Below are 16,197 nucleotides of genomic sequence, written 5' to 3' on the forward strand. Positions count from 1 at the left end.
AAACAACTAAAACTTCCTTTCTGCTCTTTCCTGCACACATCTCATGAACTGTGAACACTTTGCTAAATGACTAAACGGAAATGGAAATAAAACTGGGATTAGCTGCATGTAAAAACAGTCAACACTCGGTAATGTAAAGAACTGAAACCAATGACGAACAATGTCTACAGATTCAAATCTGTTTATTAGGAGCTAAAATTCACAGCAAAGATGCCATTGAGGGAGTATAATACAAATCTTTATGATAAATAAATAAATTATTAGAGAAAATAATTGACATATCCAATAATTAATATGGAAAAAAAATACTAGTTTCAGCCTTTTAAACCTTTTTACAATCTCACATTAACATTGTTTGAAAAATCGTAATATTTGATATTCACTGAGGTTTTTACAAATCATATACAGGTCCGTGGTCATTGTTTTGTTTCCAGAAGCAGGTATAAGGTCCAGTCATACTTTTCATGTACTCGTTTGGACACGGACAGAGGACACACACGCAGTCCCATTGATACTACAGCTGGGGACACATAGTGTACGTGGACACGTTCCAGACATGTCCACAACTCTGGACAGTAGTAACACTGTAACTTTGATGTATGAACAAGCAGCAGGTTTGCTTTTCAGGGACGTGCAGTTGGTGTGTTAGGGGTGCAGACAGTCCACATGTTCATCGCCTGCATGCAATCATCTGTAGAGAGTCTGTCCAGACCCGGACGTGCAAGATGACACAATTTGCATCATGGGTATGGACACAGACACGCAGATTTGGAAAGTATGATCTTTTAGTTTACAGTTACAAACTGTATACGAGTAAAATGGGAAACCCAAGACCTTTTTTTCCATCATTACAGTTGTTGTTGTTGCAGTTTTCCATACAAGTTCAGCTCTCAGGATTCCAGACACCTTGTTTTGACTGCAACACTTTCAGTAAGGAGATACTGAGTCCTAATTCATTGTTAAATGACTTTACAAATGCTTGTGTGCAAAGGCTGGTGTCACTGATGACCCCACCCCCCCGGCCCTGCTGCACCTTCACTTCACCTTGTCCATGTTGATGGCTGCAATTGCTTCCTCTTCCTGGATGGCTGTGGACTGACAGCAGGTGTGTTGATGATCCTTCCAGTCCTGCAGAGAAAAAATAAAGTATCTCACCACTTGGAAGCCCTCCACACTAAAACTTCAAGTTAAAAGCTTCTCAGGAGATCTGTTACATTAGAGTGTAGAAATCAACCACAACCTCTGTAGTTTCTGGGGCGGCACTGGTAAGAACACAAATCTGCATCTATGGTAACATGGGAGTTGTGTACAAGTAGTGGTAACATTTTTTTCCACAGTGAAAAACATGAACTTAAACCTCTTGAAACATTCTCTCCATTCGTCTTTTAGACCCAAAGTCTTCAGAAACGTAATATAAAAAGTACTGTAACGAGCTACTTTTGACAAGGTTAAGTAATAACATTAATTTTGAACAGTAGTGAGTAACGAGTACTATAATACATGTTTTGAGTAATGAGCCCAACACTGCGTGTGCACAGCTGTAAGAGCCATGATGTTAGGTAGAATCACACTCTGTGGCGTATCTCATGTTATCTCATCATCTGTCCAGCAACTTATACTCGGTATCTGCAAGTAACCAAGTAATCAGTAGTCTCTGTGGCGTCCCTGGCCAGGACACTCCTGAATAAATGTTTTGGGCACCCGTGAAAACAGGAATGCGATGTTCAGGTAAGTCCTACCTTTCTCTGACAGAAGGTGGAGCAGTAGTTGACTTTGTGACAGCCCGTACACTCGCTCATCGCCACGCGACCACAGTTTACACAAATTTGCTGCAGGAGACAACGTAAGGACACAGGACAATGAAACAGATAACAGTGACTTTGTTTATACTGTAAAATACTGTATGTCTGACTGCTGTATTTTCTCCAGGCTACCTTCACCTGGCATTAGTACAGAAACATTGCTTTTCGTTTTATCTTCAATTCAACCCCTTTACATTTTCTAAAATCCATTCAAAGCAGCTTCTCTCTACTGCACCTCACTCACCGCATCAAACCTGCTTCAGATACATTTTCAAAGAGTGCGTTCACATGTATTTAGCTAACCAGGGTACAATCAGCTTTCTCGGCAAAGCTCATTTGCATGTAAGTGTCATGTCAATGTGAAAGCATGTTTGCAAAACCAGGGTAGGGGATTAGGAAAACCTGGTTTATGTGTAACCAGGTTTACTAATCGGCTTTCTCCAACTGCGCATGTGCGAAACCAAAGGCTGCAGACGGGAACACACAGCTGAGGGAAAAATGTAATGAAAGGCAAGATCGATAAGGGGGCGATGCCTGAGCATTTTTAAAACAAAGTCTGTCTAAAGTCTGATAGAAAATGTAACTAACGCAAAGTGTCTTGTAGAATAAGACACGAAAATTCCCCCCGGGATTTTTCAAGTTCAGAATGCTGTGGATCAGCTGCATGTTTTTGTGTTCTCTCCACCTGCGCTGTCACCCACACACACACACACACACCTGAGAGAAACATCAGAAAGCAGTATTTTCTATCACTATACAGTTAAAATCTGTGGGCCAGGCTTCCAAAATAAGTCGGAGGTGAAGGAGAGATCAGGTTACTCCACGAATAAGTGGAGTTCCCGTAAACAGGTTGTTAAGTGCATGTGCTGTGAATTTCCCATTGGGATGAATAAATAAATATCTGTAAACACAGTCAGTGTCTGAACATCTCACTAGCATCTGACAAAAGAAACCATTGAGCTGCTATAAAGGCTGTTCGTGTTCCTCTGGAATTACTCTTTAGTATGTCTGAAAAGCTGCAAATGCTGTTGGTTTAATTGAACCATTTCAGATGAAGAGAGTCACTGAATCTGATAAATGTTCACATTGTGGATGTCTTATGTGTGCAGAAGGTCACTGGTTCAATCCCTTGGCAAATAAAATAAAGCATAATAGCAGCTGTGGCAGTTTCCCAATTATTAACGATTTGTGTTTAATGCCAGCTGTGGTGCTGGAAAGACATAAATTTGGTAAAGTGTGTGGGTCATACGTTGATGATGATCTCGGTAATGTCAGAGCTTCTTTTGGCCTCTGTGTCATCTGGTTGGTGAAATGAAATCTGGTTCTGAAACGAGTGACTGAGGCCACACTGAAAATGAAAAGAAAAAAAAAATAATAATAACAATAAAACATACACCTTGTTTGCATTTTTACTTTTAATTGTGTAATAATTAAACTTCTGGTCAATATTGGGGGTTTACATTTTCAAACTGTGTGTTCTCACCTCCTTTCTGCCACCCTGACCCTTGACCCCTGCAGTGTCACCTGCAGAGTTTTTGGCCTGTTCGATCAGAGCCTTGAGCTGCTGGACGTTGCTCAGCAGTGTGTTGGCCAACTCCTCAAGATACAGCCAGGTGTTTTTCTGGCCCTCGCTCACTGTCGGCCCTGCCACCACCCCTACAGACCCCATTTCCACGCTGCTCACCAGCCCTGACGATGGAGAATCTACTGCTGTCACCGCCACTTTGGCTTGAACCGGCTGAGGAGTCACGGCCAATGCTGGCAACGCTGTCAGCACTGAGAGTGGGAAGAACCCCACAAGAACATTTAAACAAACAGGTGCATTGTATTTATGGTGTGATATCATAACTATGACATCCACGCTTTATATCTATAATGGGTTTTGTTTTGTTTTTGTCCTTGGCCTGACACTGCACAGCTGGGAATGGGAAAGGGCTGTTGGGGGCTTCAGTGTCTCGCCCAGAGACAAACAACTGACCCTCTGGTCCGTGGACAACTGCCTTAGCAACTGAGCCGCCCCCTTTATATTGTATATATGTACTTTGTCATCTCAAAATCACCTAAAAAGCATCTTATTTTTCCACGTACTTTTCCTGGTACACACGCTTGTTTTGAATAGACATGATTACATTTACTCTTGGACACAGCTCTGTGTCTGAAGCTCACATCCAGCCTATGTTATACAAATGCATGCAGATCGTAGACAAATGACACGAAGAAGTGATGTCGGCGAAGGACAGTACCTGCTGTGCTGGCAAACACCTCACTCTGTGCTGAGCCCTCTGAGATAATCGCGGCTCCAGCGGTGGGGGCGTCACCCGCTGGAGATCGGTCAAAGGTCAAGGTGCCGGAGGTGGTGAACTGTCCCGACGGGGACACAGTGACTATAGGAGAACAGATATGTTCAGACCGTGAGTCGCTTCTTAAGGTTCAAACCACAGAAGTTTCAATGCCTTTCGGTGACTGTTCATGGCCACGACTATAAACTGCTAAACAGGCAATAAGTTCACTGTTTTTGTAATGAACTTATATAATTCAAAATATCCTTTAAAGAGGTGGTTAGCAGTAACTTTTAATGGGTTCAACGTTAAAACATGATCAAAACTTTGTCTCTCCAGTCCACTAGGGTGTGGAAAGACTCTCTGCGGACAACTGCAAAAAAAACCCACCAACTCATTTCATATATCAAAGATGTGTCATGTTTACATCAACATCCTTGACACAGTTTATGTGAAGTAGCCTTAAACTATTCTGTCCTTCTGCTGTCTGACACAGAGACAACGACATTCCTAAAGGTCAGAGGTCACCTGACGTACATGTGGTCCCAGGGGTCAGCGTGATGTTTTTAGTCGCAGGAAGTTCCTTTTTGGGGGGGAGGACCTGAAGCTCTGTGTCCTTTTTCCTTCTCTTGTACGGTACAAAAAGGCGGACTGGACCCGTCTAAACCGAGCAGAGAGAAGACGGAGGAAATTAATCCCAACATCATTAACATACAAGATTTTTAATGTAGGAGATGATGACATCACCATTATCTTTATTTTGGTGAAACTGTCTCAACTTTTTAAAGCAAAATTAAGACTGTTCTAAGATTTCACATCCAATAAGGTATAATGTTGTGGTGGACAGGGCTCACCACAGGTAATTTATAACAGGTTAAAACCACATGCAAACTGTGAGATAATGGTGAAAGAATTTTTTTTCCATTTACCATGCTGATGTTTTCTGTTGCCAGAGTCTCTCCATCCTTTGGACACTAAAGAGGAAGACAGAGACAGACAACACAGTAACAAACAAAATATGAGTTCTGCTTAACTCAATGGATTCTGAAACATCTGAAACAGAGCAACTGTTTCTGCCCATAACATTTACCAACTAACTCTTGTTTATTCTGATGTCCACAAGTTATTCTTTAGCCTGTTTGTTCACAACGACAAAGATAAAAAAAAAAAAAGAAAAAAAAAAAACCTGCATCACAGCTGTTGGCAGATTCTTAAATTCAGCTGCAAGCACAAACAATTATCATACAATTCAAAAAAATGTTTAAGCCTAGTTAAATACACCAAATTTACATTTGTTAGTCATCAGTTATCATGTGTTGAGTCCACTGAACAGACAAGAGCAGACCCCTGCATTAAAATGAACCAGTGGCCAAAAGCAATGTGGACATGCTCATTAAAATTAAACAATAAGGGCAACTTGGTGGAAAACCTCGTGGAAACACTTATCAGTTAATGTTTGGTTATTTGAATGTAAAATTGGCTTAATCACTGTCTTGCTGACTCACCGCTGTCAGGTCGTCACAGCAGGCTGCACAGGTGCAGGAGGCAGCGTGGGGATTAAGGATACGCTCCTACACACATTAGCACACACACAAAGCTAGAGTTAAACTTCAGACAGAATTAAAGTCAGTTCAGTATCATCTGACCTTGCAAACTGTAGAAGTGCTTTGCAGCGCATAGTACTGTTTTTCTGCAGTAGTAGTGTAGTGCTACATAAGTGTACATAAATAATACTGCAAATATTAGTGCAATAGTACCTGTATGAGGCAGAGCAGAGGTCTGCCTGCATATCTGATGCTCCTCTTCCAATCTTTGCTGCTAGCTCTTCCAGCCAGACCTTCAAACTCTGTGGGAGTGAACCACTGCTGGTTGTGTTTGATGCAGCGTCCTTTACCCCCTGAACACAACACAACACAACACTGTGAGTGGTGGAAATAACTGGAAACATTACAGAACATAAAACAATAGGACGGTGAGGTGACTTGTTTCGTTTTGATTCACGTTCTCTAAGTTAGTTCCATCTGAAGGCCTCTATTCAAACACAGCCAGACTTTCTGCACCAGAAAAAATAGATCAACGGTTTTCATTTTGTCCCTTCAGAGGTCACCACAGAAGAACGTGTTCCACACGTTGATTTGGCATCTAAGTCTTTTTGCCAGATGACCTTCCTGCCACAACCCTCCCATTTTTGTCCTGGCTTAGGACCGACATGAATGTGTGGGGCCACACCTGTGGGGTGGGATTCGATCCCTCGGTGTTCTGTATCCCTACCGATCCTCTAGCCATTGAGCTACCAGGCCCCCTGCGTGGAAATACTTTTCAGCTTAATTTTTAATTTTGAATGATTTAACTAATCAAGTTGTAAACACAAATGTAAAAATTGCCCACAGAATTTTTCAGGACTCCTCCCATATTCTGCTTCCTGAGTTCGAGTGGCTCCAATCAGGACACAGACTGTCCAGGCTGTAGGACACAGAGGAGGAAGACAGCTTTCACCCCTAAACGCTGAACACTGACCTAATGGTAGGTCAGAGAGAGAACAATTGAGCTCCGCAATTTCAAATACACGGGCAAATAATAGGTCCACCATCCCTACTACTATTGTGAGTTGATGGTTTAGTGAAATTTCCAATAATGTTGGAGATTAGCATCACAAAAATCTGTTGCATAAACCTGTATATTTCTTTTCTAGCTCTCGTGTACAAGTGTGTTATGGACAGGGGGCAGATTATATGAAAAACATGAATAAATAAATGGTGCATGATAGATAAAACGCACCAGCAGTTTATGAATGATTTGGTGCGTATGAAAATGATGTTCATCATACGTTTTGGCCTTTGCAGTACACCTAGGGAAGAAATTGGACTGGGGAGATCCTGGTTCAGCCTGAGGTCAGGTTAAGTCTGAAAACGAACCTGACCAGAACTAAGTATCCATGGTAACCAAAAGGAAAATAAAACCTAGTTTCTGAAATAAGCCTACTACTAATCTTGCTGAGTGTTGGTAACCTGATCCCAGACGGCTCTTGTAGAGGACTCCGCTGGTGTTCCTGCAGCGGACTGGCAGCTCATTGTTGTAAACTGAGGGGTCCCAGTTATACTTGGAGCATGAGTCTTTGTCTTGAGGTGGAGTCAGCGGGGTCGGTGGGGTCTGTGGGCCTAAGAAAAACACACAGGAGGATGAAAAAACCTTCTCGTTTTAATTCTCAATGAAAGTCACAGACCTCGCTTCCTTTCAGTTTGGGTTAATCTCCTTTACGAACAGATTTTGAATTTTGAAACTGGTTCACTATGAACACCTTAGACCTTCACGGTACTGAAACGCACACAGACACACATACCTGCTCCGATAGGAGAGGCAGACTTGAGTCCAGCAGCCTCCACAATGCTGCCATCAGTGTGAACCACAATCAGAGTGGTCTTCTGGGTAGTAAGCCCTTCACCCAGCTGGAGGGTGGTCCTCCCACTCTAACAAACACACACACACACACTATGAACAGTTGCAATGCAGGAAGATTAAATTGTGTGCCAGCTGAGAATGCTGGAAGAACACGAAGTACAATGACTACGATTATAATGGGCTTTCAGTGTGGGAGAAAGGCAAATAGGACTCTTAAAGGTTTTCTATATTCTATGTCTACAGTGTGCACCTGCAGCATTTGGGAGATTTATTTGACATCAATGGTGCATTTAATCACATCTGCTTCTAGAAAGATTCTAAAGTGGCTGTCCCAGGCACCTGATTTGAAAATGTCTGGTGGGACTTTAAGGTGGTTGCAGCATGAAAACCCAAGAATATTCCTGAACAGGAAGCCATTGTACAAAAAGCAATGGTCTACGATTCCTCAGAAACTCTGACAGAAGCTGGTATCTGGCTGTGCAGCATGTTGCAGGTCATAACTGCAGAAGGAGCCCATGTAACATTAGTTGTGTTGAGCCATTTAAATTGTTTTTGTTGCTGAAAATTGGTGATAGGTTGCCACAACATCTAATTTTCAATTGAGCAAAACTGTAGGTTACACACACACATTTTCAGTCCAGTTTTTAGAGGGAAAGTCAAACAAAGACGGCAGAATAGAAACTCTGCTAGTTGGCAGATCCATAACTGTTCTCTTGTTCACGTTGTTCATAAATATCCGTTTAACAGTTTGATTTACCAGCACGTGTTCAGGGAGGCTTCCTGAAGTGGCGACAGTCGTAGTAAAAACGTTGTCGTCTGCGGCCTGAACGTCCCCGACCGTCACTGCAGTCACCTCTGATCAATAACAAGAGATTCAAATATTTTATCACGACATAAAACTTCAGATCAGTACTTTAATTTAATCATAGCTTTTACAGTATTTTAATGAAAAAACAAAAGGGCACATGGGGTTACACAGCACAATGTAGGAATTAGTAAATGTCACTAGAATGATAAGATATTTTCCATTAACCACATATACTATAAGACATGTTTGAAAAAGAAAAATTATTGGCTTTAATCGTGTTTTTGCTTTTTCCCTGAGGGCAAACCTTCAGGATTGTTTCTCATACAATAACATAATAAACTCAGTAATCTTATCGTGTAAATGTGTAATTTTTCATTAACATGGGACACAGTAAAAATTAACCATTTTTCCTTTCAGCTGTTCCCTTTCAGGGGTCTCCACAGCGAATCATGTGCCTCCATCTAACTCTGTCCTCTGCATCCTCTTCACTCACACCAACTAGCTTCATGTCCTCCCTCACTACATCCATAAATCTCCTCTTTGGTCTTCCTCTAGACCTCCTGCCTGGCAGCTCCAACATCAGCATCCTTCTGAACCTCGCCTCTTCACCTCTTCTCCACACTCTCCGTTGCTCTGAACCGTTGACCCTAAGTGCTTAAAGTGCTGCACCTTCTTCACCTCTGCTCCCTGTAACCTCACTGTTCCACCTGGGTCCCTCTCACTGACACACATGTATTCATGTATCTGCAAACATTATAGTCCATGGAGATTCCGGTCTAACCTCCTCTATCAGCCTGTCCATCACCAGAGCAAACAAGACAGGTGTGAGTTCACCTCTTCAAAAGCTAGTAAATGTCTGATTTAAATTATTAGAAATAGTGAAATAAATAATTATGGTCATCATAAACAAATAAATAGATATCTATATATAAATAGCTATTTAATGATCAATGTTGCAACTTTTAAAACTTTTTATAGGGCAACTTCACTCATTTAAAGAGAAACATATTCTGTGCTTTTAGCTGAAAAACTCCTCCAGATGACATCAACAGAAGGAGTTTTTCATCATTAGCAGTTCAGATGATGTCATCTGGGGGACTTTTAGAAAAAGCAGTTTGACCACGACTACAAACTTCATAGCGTCAGCAACAAGATGACATAAGCTGAAGGTTCCTCCAAGAGATGCCAATCCGTTTTTCAGCTAGAAGTGGAGAGATATGTTTATATCGGGATATGAGAGGGCGGTTTCATGGCCTTCAGTTACATGTACCACTCAAACTAGATCCAAAAGAAGCAGGTTCAGTATCAGTAAAGCTGTCCTTTAATGTAATGTGATCCTGTTGATTAAAGCAGCAAGCTCTTACAGATGTGCCTTTTATTTCCTCTTGTCGGTTTCTTTTGTCTTTTCCCTTAGTTTTTTTGTACAAACTATCAGTATCAATATTGGTATAAGCGATTCCAGCCTGAGATTTACCAGGTTGTGGATATGAAAGGAAATGAGTGCTATTGCATTTCACTTCACACCGATGAAGGGTCCAATATGCTGTCATTAACTCTCCCACTGCCTTAATTTCAGGCATCATTCTGCAAGAAATATAGAATTACACAGCAGTTTAGACAGCACTATGTTACATGATTATAATTAAAACCTCTGTCAACCATATAGTTTTAATTGTTTGTTGCCAATAGAGGAAGTACTGATGCACAACTTACACTCACCAAACTACATTAAATCTGTGGGGTTTTCATGCTGCAGTCCGGAAAATAATGTATAATCCATTGATTAGCAGCACTTTATAGACACGCTACAAACTTTCCTTCAGTTCGGCAAACATGCAGCTCGCTAAGCAGAACTAATCGAGGTAAAAAGATACTTCGAAGAAGTTTCACCTGATCCTGTGCACTAACGTTAGCCACTGGTGAAGCTAAGTGAAGTATAACATCAATCTAGAAATTAGCGAGCGGACTTTGACAACGTATCGCTGTTCGTAACACAGACACACAGAACATGGTTTGCTTGTTGTAAAGAAAGTGTGCAGTTTATGTGAGAACGTTTATCGAGAACCTAACAACGTTATATTCACCAGCTAACCAACATTTTTTATCCAACTCCGCGTTTTAGCGCCACCCCGCACCGCTGCGGCCTGCTGCTAGCTAAAGCCCGCCTTGCCTGCAAAAGCCGCCTCGGCCTCGTGTGGGTTCGGTAGTGACTCGGCTCCCATGTCGATGTTTCCCGGTTCCGCCATCACGGCCATCGTGGTGACTTCGGCCTCGGACTCGGTATCCGAGCCCACTCCCTCGACCTGCGGCCCGCCGATGGGCGGTTCATCCAGCCCGAGCGCCTTCGTCGCCGAGTCCGCTTCGTCCATTCTTCATCGAACGACAAGAGCCGAATATGAACGAGCAGCAGCGGGGCAGAACGGGGCCCGAAGGCAGCCGAGCCTCGCACGAGCCGGTGGAGAACTACAAATATGGCACGCGTTGACGAGGGTCGGTAAAATTACTGATATTTTCTTAGAAATGAGAAATTCTCTCTCGCAGAAGAGAATCAAGCGAGCTAATCCGGCGAGCGGAAGCCCGTCCCAGTTTTTTTTTTCTTCATATCAGAAGAGATGCACCGGAAACTGTCGAAAAGATCACGAGTCGCCACGAAGCAGCACAGTGGCCAAAACAAACAAACACACACACAGAGATAGGGAACAGAAATTTTAAATGTAGGATTTTTAAAAAATATATCTCTACATTCATATCAACCAATCATCCAAATTTTTGTGTTCTTTACATGTATTTAGTGTGAAGCCTAAAAAGATAATAATGCGAGGCTTTCAGCGTGTTCTGCACATTTAATTTGGCATGTTTTACGCCGGATGCCCCATTTTTATCCGGGCTTGGTCCTGGGGACACACCTGGTGGGGTGGGATTCGAACCCACGGCTTTCTGCAACCTAACCCAATGCTCTGGCACTGAGCCGAAAGCCGGCACTGGAAGTGAATCATAGGGTTTATATTAATTTTAGACTCAAGCAGATATTCAAGCAGATGATACATTTAGACCACATATACAATACATACATAAATATCAACTACATGATTCTGTATTTTCCCATTAAAACACATTACAATAAATGTAAATATACATATTTTCAGTTGAAACGATACTGATGCTGTATTGATGTACTCTATGCAGTCTTTTATTGAATTATCAATTCTCATTTGGTTATCAAATAAGACTCGTTTTCTTCAAGAGTCATGCGATTATGTCACTTCTATATACATATTATAAATGCAAGTCATAAAGTAATGCCCAGAAACAAAGTATATGTTAAAATTAGCAATTATTTCCAACAAGTGCCACAATTATAATTTACTACACATGTATTAATACATATCTGCTGTGGCTGATCTGCAGAGCAGACTGCTGGAATGTCAAATTATAGAGAAACAAAGTTCTTTACACTTTTAATTTTGAATTTCCCCAAGTCTGATTCTCAAAAAAAAGTGGGAAGCTAAATACATAATATATTAAACAAAAAATCCCTGTAAACCATATACAATGAGACATTAGAAAACAAAACAGGCAGTTTACAACTGTGAACACAAACTGAAGTAAAATCGTTCATCAAAGTGACTTACATAGTACACTAATGTTTGAAGGTTTTTATAAAAAAATAAAATGTCAGAATTACATCTTTCAGTTTGTGGTGCATGTATATGCCTGTACGCTTGTCCACTATTAACAGATACTAACAAGAACGTAGTCCAACTCAGTACCACAGTCATTTGTTAACATACTAAGAAGTCAAACTGTCACCTCGTGCCCCAAATCCTTACTATATTCAAATGGGAAGACTGTGTTATTAAAATATCGTCCCACAACACAAAAAAAGGGTTTTTGCTTTTTAAGTATGAAAAATATTAATATTTGTCCTGACAAGAAAAATTGCCAACATCAATCAAACTCTGACCTTTGAATAACGCTGCCATTTGAATAGCAGGGAAATAAGAAACAAAATGTTTTTATGTTTTTAAACTGAGATTTCATAGTTCTCCCATTAACCTTTGAATTTCTGGTTCACCACCAAAATGACTATTTATATTGATTTAATGTAGCTGTGAGAAGTTTCCTTTAGTCATCTTGTACTTTGCTTTTTGAGACAATAGTTTACAAGAATTTTATAGTCCAAAAATATATATATTTGAATTATTTTGTCACTTTTGCAACATAAATTATTTGTTCAATTATTATATACCCTGGAACAGAGACACAGCTACCTTGCATTAAATGTACATTTTATGGCACATTTGTCTTTACTGACAGCTGCGCTGCTCAGGCACTGCCCTTTTTCGCCCATATTAGGATTTCGTTCCTTGTAACCGGAAGGTCCAAAAGTGGTGGAGAGTAGAGAAACCCACAGCCCGGGCTTCGATCATCTGATCAATGATTCAATAAAATGCTTTCAGTCTACTTCCTGTTTGGTTGTTTACTCAGAACAAAAAGTCTTTGGATATGATGTCAAGAGTCTAAAGTCTCAGCTCCTTGTCAGAACCAGCTCTGGCTTTGGTGGTTTGGCCATCATTGTTGAATCCTGGAGACGAGGTAGTAAAGAAGGAAGAAGACCAGGACCAGGCCCACAGACACATAGCAAAGGATGCGGCGGTTGTCTCTGCCCGATCGGACCATGGTGGAGAAACGCTTCACACTTCCGGTCAATAGACCTGTCGCACTAAGGAAGTTTGAGTCCTGAAAGAAAAAAAGCAAAAGATCGTCAAGGGCCGAGAAACTAATCTAGTATTTAAGAACTTACACCCAATGTTGGCTAAGATATGCACCCTGCAAAAAAAAGTAATCCAGGAATTGAAGTGGAAGTGTCTCTATTTATTGTTTATTTGTATTTTCAAATAACCTGCTGATAATTTTATTGATTGCTTACTATTAAACGGGAAACGTCTCTGGTTGGAAGTGAGTCTGGGATGTTCTAATTCTGCAGTATGAGGTACAACCCACAAAGACTTAGGGACACAATACCATTGCCTTTTTGCTTTTACTGTTCATTGATTTTCTTTTCTCACTCCGAATGAAGTGAATTGAGGTTCATAGTGGGACCACCATGTTGGACTGACACCGGAAAACTGTCCACTGAGTATATTTATAGAGATAAAAAAAAAAAAATACCACAATGATACTTCTGTCACTACTGAACAATGAAAGACCATATGGGGCTTTACATGAGGCCTTTTTGCATAGACGGGCATGTAATTAAACAAAAGCAGATTATAATTTTGAATTTTTCTTTATCAATCACAGGGCTCACCATGTTATCCAGATACTCGTTCTGATCCTCGGCCTCTCTGTCGATGTCATATGCCAGCTGTAAGATAAAGAGATAATATAGATGATGAAGTAAAACCTGCAGGGCTTCATTAAGTGCTGAAACTGCTGTACTAATGACTCACAGATTTCAGCCTGGTGACTTTGGTGGCCAAGTTCTCAGCCAGCCGTTTATTTTCGGCATCCAGCATGTCATCCACAGAGCCATGACCTGTAAAACCACAAACGCTGGATTACAAATAAAAATGTTGACTCCATGTAGGAGCTTGTTATATAGTGGGGATGCTGGGAAACCAGTTATGAACCAGTCACTTCTACATGAAGTCCTCAGTAGGTTCTGTAGGCAGAGTAATGCTTTTAATTAAAAAATGTAACATTTAGAACAAGCCTTGGTAAACCATTTCTAAATAGTTACTAAAGCTATAACACTTATAACACAATGCATTGTGATGTCCTATAAAAAACTGGTTGTAACAGTCACATGTCCCTTCAAAAAACCAGGCGCTATCTAACTAATTTGGTACAAATTAGTGAGACAATTGAAGTGCCTGGTCCTGCCGTGATCATATGGTTCTAAAACACAATATATATTCAAGTAGGGTTCACAAGTTGACAATTTTCATATAACAAAACCCCACTGAAAATATTTAAACATGTAAAATGTTTAAAGTGTACACCTGAGTGTGGGCTTTCTGTTTAAAAAAAAGATAACCTCAACTTTAAATGAGTTTACTTTAAAACATTATGCAGTAGTTGTATGTTCATCACAATATTCTATTCAGATACTGTAGTTTAAAATTGAATTTAGAATGATAAAATTGGAATTACAACTACTGATGCAAAATATGGATATGAGGACCAAGGGGGCTTCCCTAAGCTCAGTTTAATCCGCTGTTGGGTCCTGCTGTAAAGGTAGAGTTCAAACACAGACATTTCTATACATTACGCCCAGTGTATGATTTACAAAAATCTATTTCTTGATTGAGAGGAAAAAGGTTAAAACAAACGCCAGAAACGTTACACCACCTAAGCTTAATGAAGAACCTTCATGTATCTACCATAACGGTGTAATATTACACCCCACTGATAACTAAACGACACAATATTTTAGTTTAACTCACGGGATAAGAAAAAATAATAAAAATAAAAAACTGAGATGCCCTAACACTAACCTAAAGGATCATAAGAATTCGCTGTATCGCCCCAAAGTTGAAAATGACAGATAGACGTTAGTTTCCGTTAAAGTTACTTTACGTTATGTTTTGACGTAAGCTACTTGTTAACGTTGTTTCTATGACAACGTTACTCAACTGGCGCTGACATTAGATTATTGAACGTCTGCACACACGCAGCGCTTTTCCAGCTCGTTAGCACTCACAGCGCGTTACACGGCTTCTCCTTCACAGCGACCGGGGGCAGCTGCTGTGCGGCCGGACAACGCTCCCCGGGAGCAACTAAGTTGGGCTTATTGAGATTGGATTTCTTTTTTTGTTTTTTTTCGCCCACGACGTTTAACTTAATACTAGAGAAATGTGAACACATCGGTGTGATATGTAAATGTCAACGTTTTGGGTATTTGTGACGCTGAAACGTAACGTTATGTGCTGTTACGTTTGAGCTACGTAACGTTAAACCAAAAAAAAAAAAACAATTCAGTTTCAAGTTTCAGGTTTAGGTACAATCCGCCGCGACATGTAAATGACAGCGTTTGGCTCCACGTTAACGTGCCATTTCACTGACCTGAAGTCGCTTCACGTTGCCGCACCCTGTTAGCTGACACTTATCACGTCAAGCGAACAGTCTTAAGTCGTATTTACTGTAACGATAATCAAGCCAACTTTGTCATTTTCGCGCTGCTTATTCGATCTTTTAACCATGAACGAATATCATGCAGCAGATCATCTCAAGCTAACAGGGGTAAACAGTATGTTATATTTCGGTGCACTGACAAACCCACAAACCCAAACAACAAGACAAGTCGTTTCTGAATGTTCTGAAGTTAGAACAGATCCCGTGTAATTCAACGTTAAGTTACTTAGCAGCTAAACTCTTCAGCTAGTTCCAGGCTTGTTGGCGGCTCGGTGTGAAAGTATTTTTTGGATACAGACACCAAACACACTGCTATTACGATTTGCTACTTCGACCCTGGTTCCGTGCTGCTGGATACTTTAAATAAATTAACATTTAAGAAATTAATACGTGTCAAAAACCATACCTCTATTCCAGTCAGCCATGTTGGTGAGTGACGTCACAATCAGCTGTGATGCACGTGACCAAGCGCACTGTTCTTCACTTGCAGTCATCACTGCATCAGTATTGTAAGTTCACTAAATACAGTTCTGATAGTATTTCCAGTTTTCCCCTAAGACCTTCTAGAACATTTTCTAAAAAAAACTTTTGGTTAACTTTTCAAATTTAGTGTCAAAACAACAGTCAGGACCAACCTTGTTCAGTATAATGAAATAATAAACTACGAAACTTGATAAAATGGTAAAAAAGCTGTGAAATGCAGTATATCAATGCGTGACCAGACACACACACACACACACTTGTGTGTGTATGCTGTAATCCACCTGTGTGC

The 16,197-nt window shown here is 40.7% G+C and overlaps 2 protein-coding genes across 3 annotated transcripts; both read right to left on the minus strand.

Moving 5' to 3' along the window:
• Positions 1-163: 163 nt before the first annotated feature.
• Positions 164-10,890, minus strand: deaf1 (DEAF1 transcription factor). Of its 2 annotated transcripts, none has more exons than XM_067493377.1 (13): positions 10,459-10,890; positions 8,238-8,335; positions 7,422-7,548; positions 7,090-7,239; positions 5,839-5,978; positions 5,587-5,652; positions 5,011-5,055; positions 4,619-4,742; positions 4,046-4,186; positions 3,286-3,578; positions 3,052-3,150; positions 1,740-1,829; positions 164-1,128 (listed from the first exon to the last, which is right to left on the minus strand). In XM_067493377.1, exons 1-13 carry the CDS (start codon positions 10,655-10,657, stop codon positions 1,036-1,038), a joined length of 1,665 nt encoding a protein of 554 aa, XP_067349478.1. In that variant the 5' UTR covers positions 10,658-10,890; the 3' UTR covers positions 164-1,035. The 2 variants fall into 2 exon arrangements, with proteins under 2 accessions (XP_067349478.1, XP_067349479.1); XM_067493378.1 differs by lacking the exon at positions 10,459-10,890 and adding an exon at positions 9,763-9,955.
• Positions 10,891-11,270: 380 nt separating this feature from the next.
• bet1l (Bet1 golgi vesicular membrane trafficking protein-like) lies at positions 11,271-15,892 on the minus strand. Its single transcript, XM_067493379.1, has 4 exons — positions 15,832-15,892; positions 13,742-13,827; positions 13,600-13,656; positions 11,271-13,028 (listed from the first exon to the last, which is right to left on the minus strand). The coding sequence occupies exons 1-4, from the start codon at positions 15,848-15,850 to the stop codon at positions 12,861-12,863; spliced, it is 330 nt and encodes a 109-aa protein (XP_067349480.1). The 5' UTR covers positions 15,851-15,892; the 3' UTR covers positions 11,271-12,860.
• Between the last annotated feature and the right edge of the window lie 305 nt (positions 15,893-16,197).

This window comes from Channa argus, chromosome 23 (assembly GCF_033026475.1).
Source record: "Channa argus isolate prfri chromosome 23, Channa argus male v1.0, whole genome shotgun sequence".
Taxonomy (NCBI): domain Eukaryota; kingdom Metazoa; phylum Chordata; class Actinopteri; order Anabantiformes; family Channidae; genus Channa; species Channa argus.

Bases quoted from the DNA above. Each gene is read 5' to 3' on its own strand.
- deaf1 (XM_067493377.1), bottom strand. From the start codon at position 10,657: ATGGACGAAGCGGACTCGGCGACGAAGGCGCTCGGGCTGGATGAACCG. The intron at 7,240-7,421 runs GTATGTGTGTCT...TGTTTTTCTTAG, and splicing joins TGCCTCTCCTATCGGAGCAG to GCCCACAGACCCCACCGACC. The intron at 4,743-5,010 runs GTAAATGGAAAA...TGCTCGGTTTAG, and splicing joins CAACAGAAAACATCAGCATG to ACGGGTCCAGTCCGCCTTTT.
- bet1l (XM_067493379.1), bottom strand. The intron at 13,657-13,741 runs GTGAGTCATTAG...TTTATCTTACAG, and splicing joins AAGTCACCAGGCTGAAATCT to CTGGCATATGACATCGACAG. The intron at 13,029-13,599 runs GTGAGCCCTGTG...TTTTTCTTTCAG, and splicing joins ACGAGTATCTGGATAACATG to GACTCAAACTTCCTTAGTGC.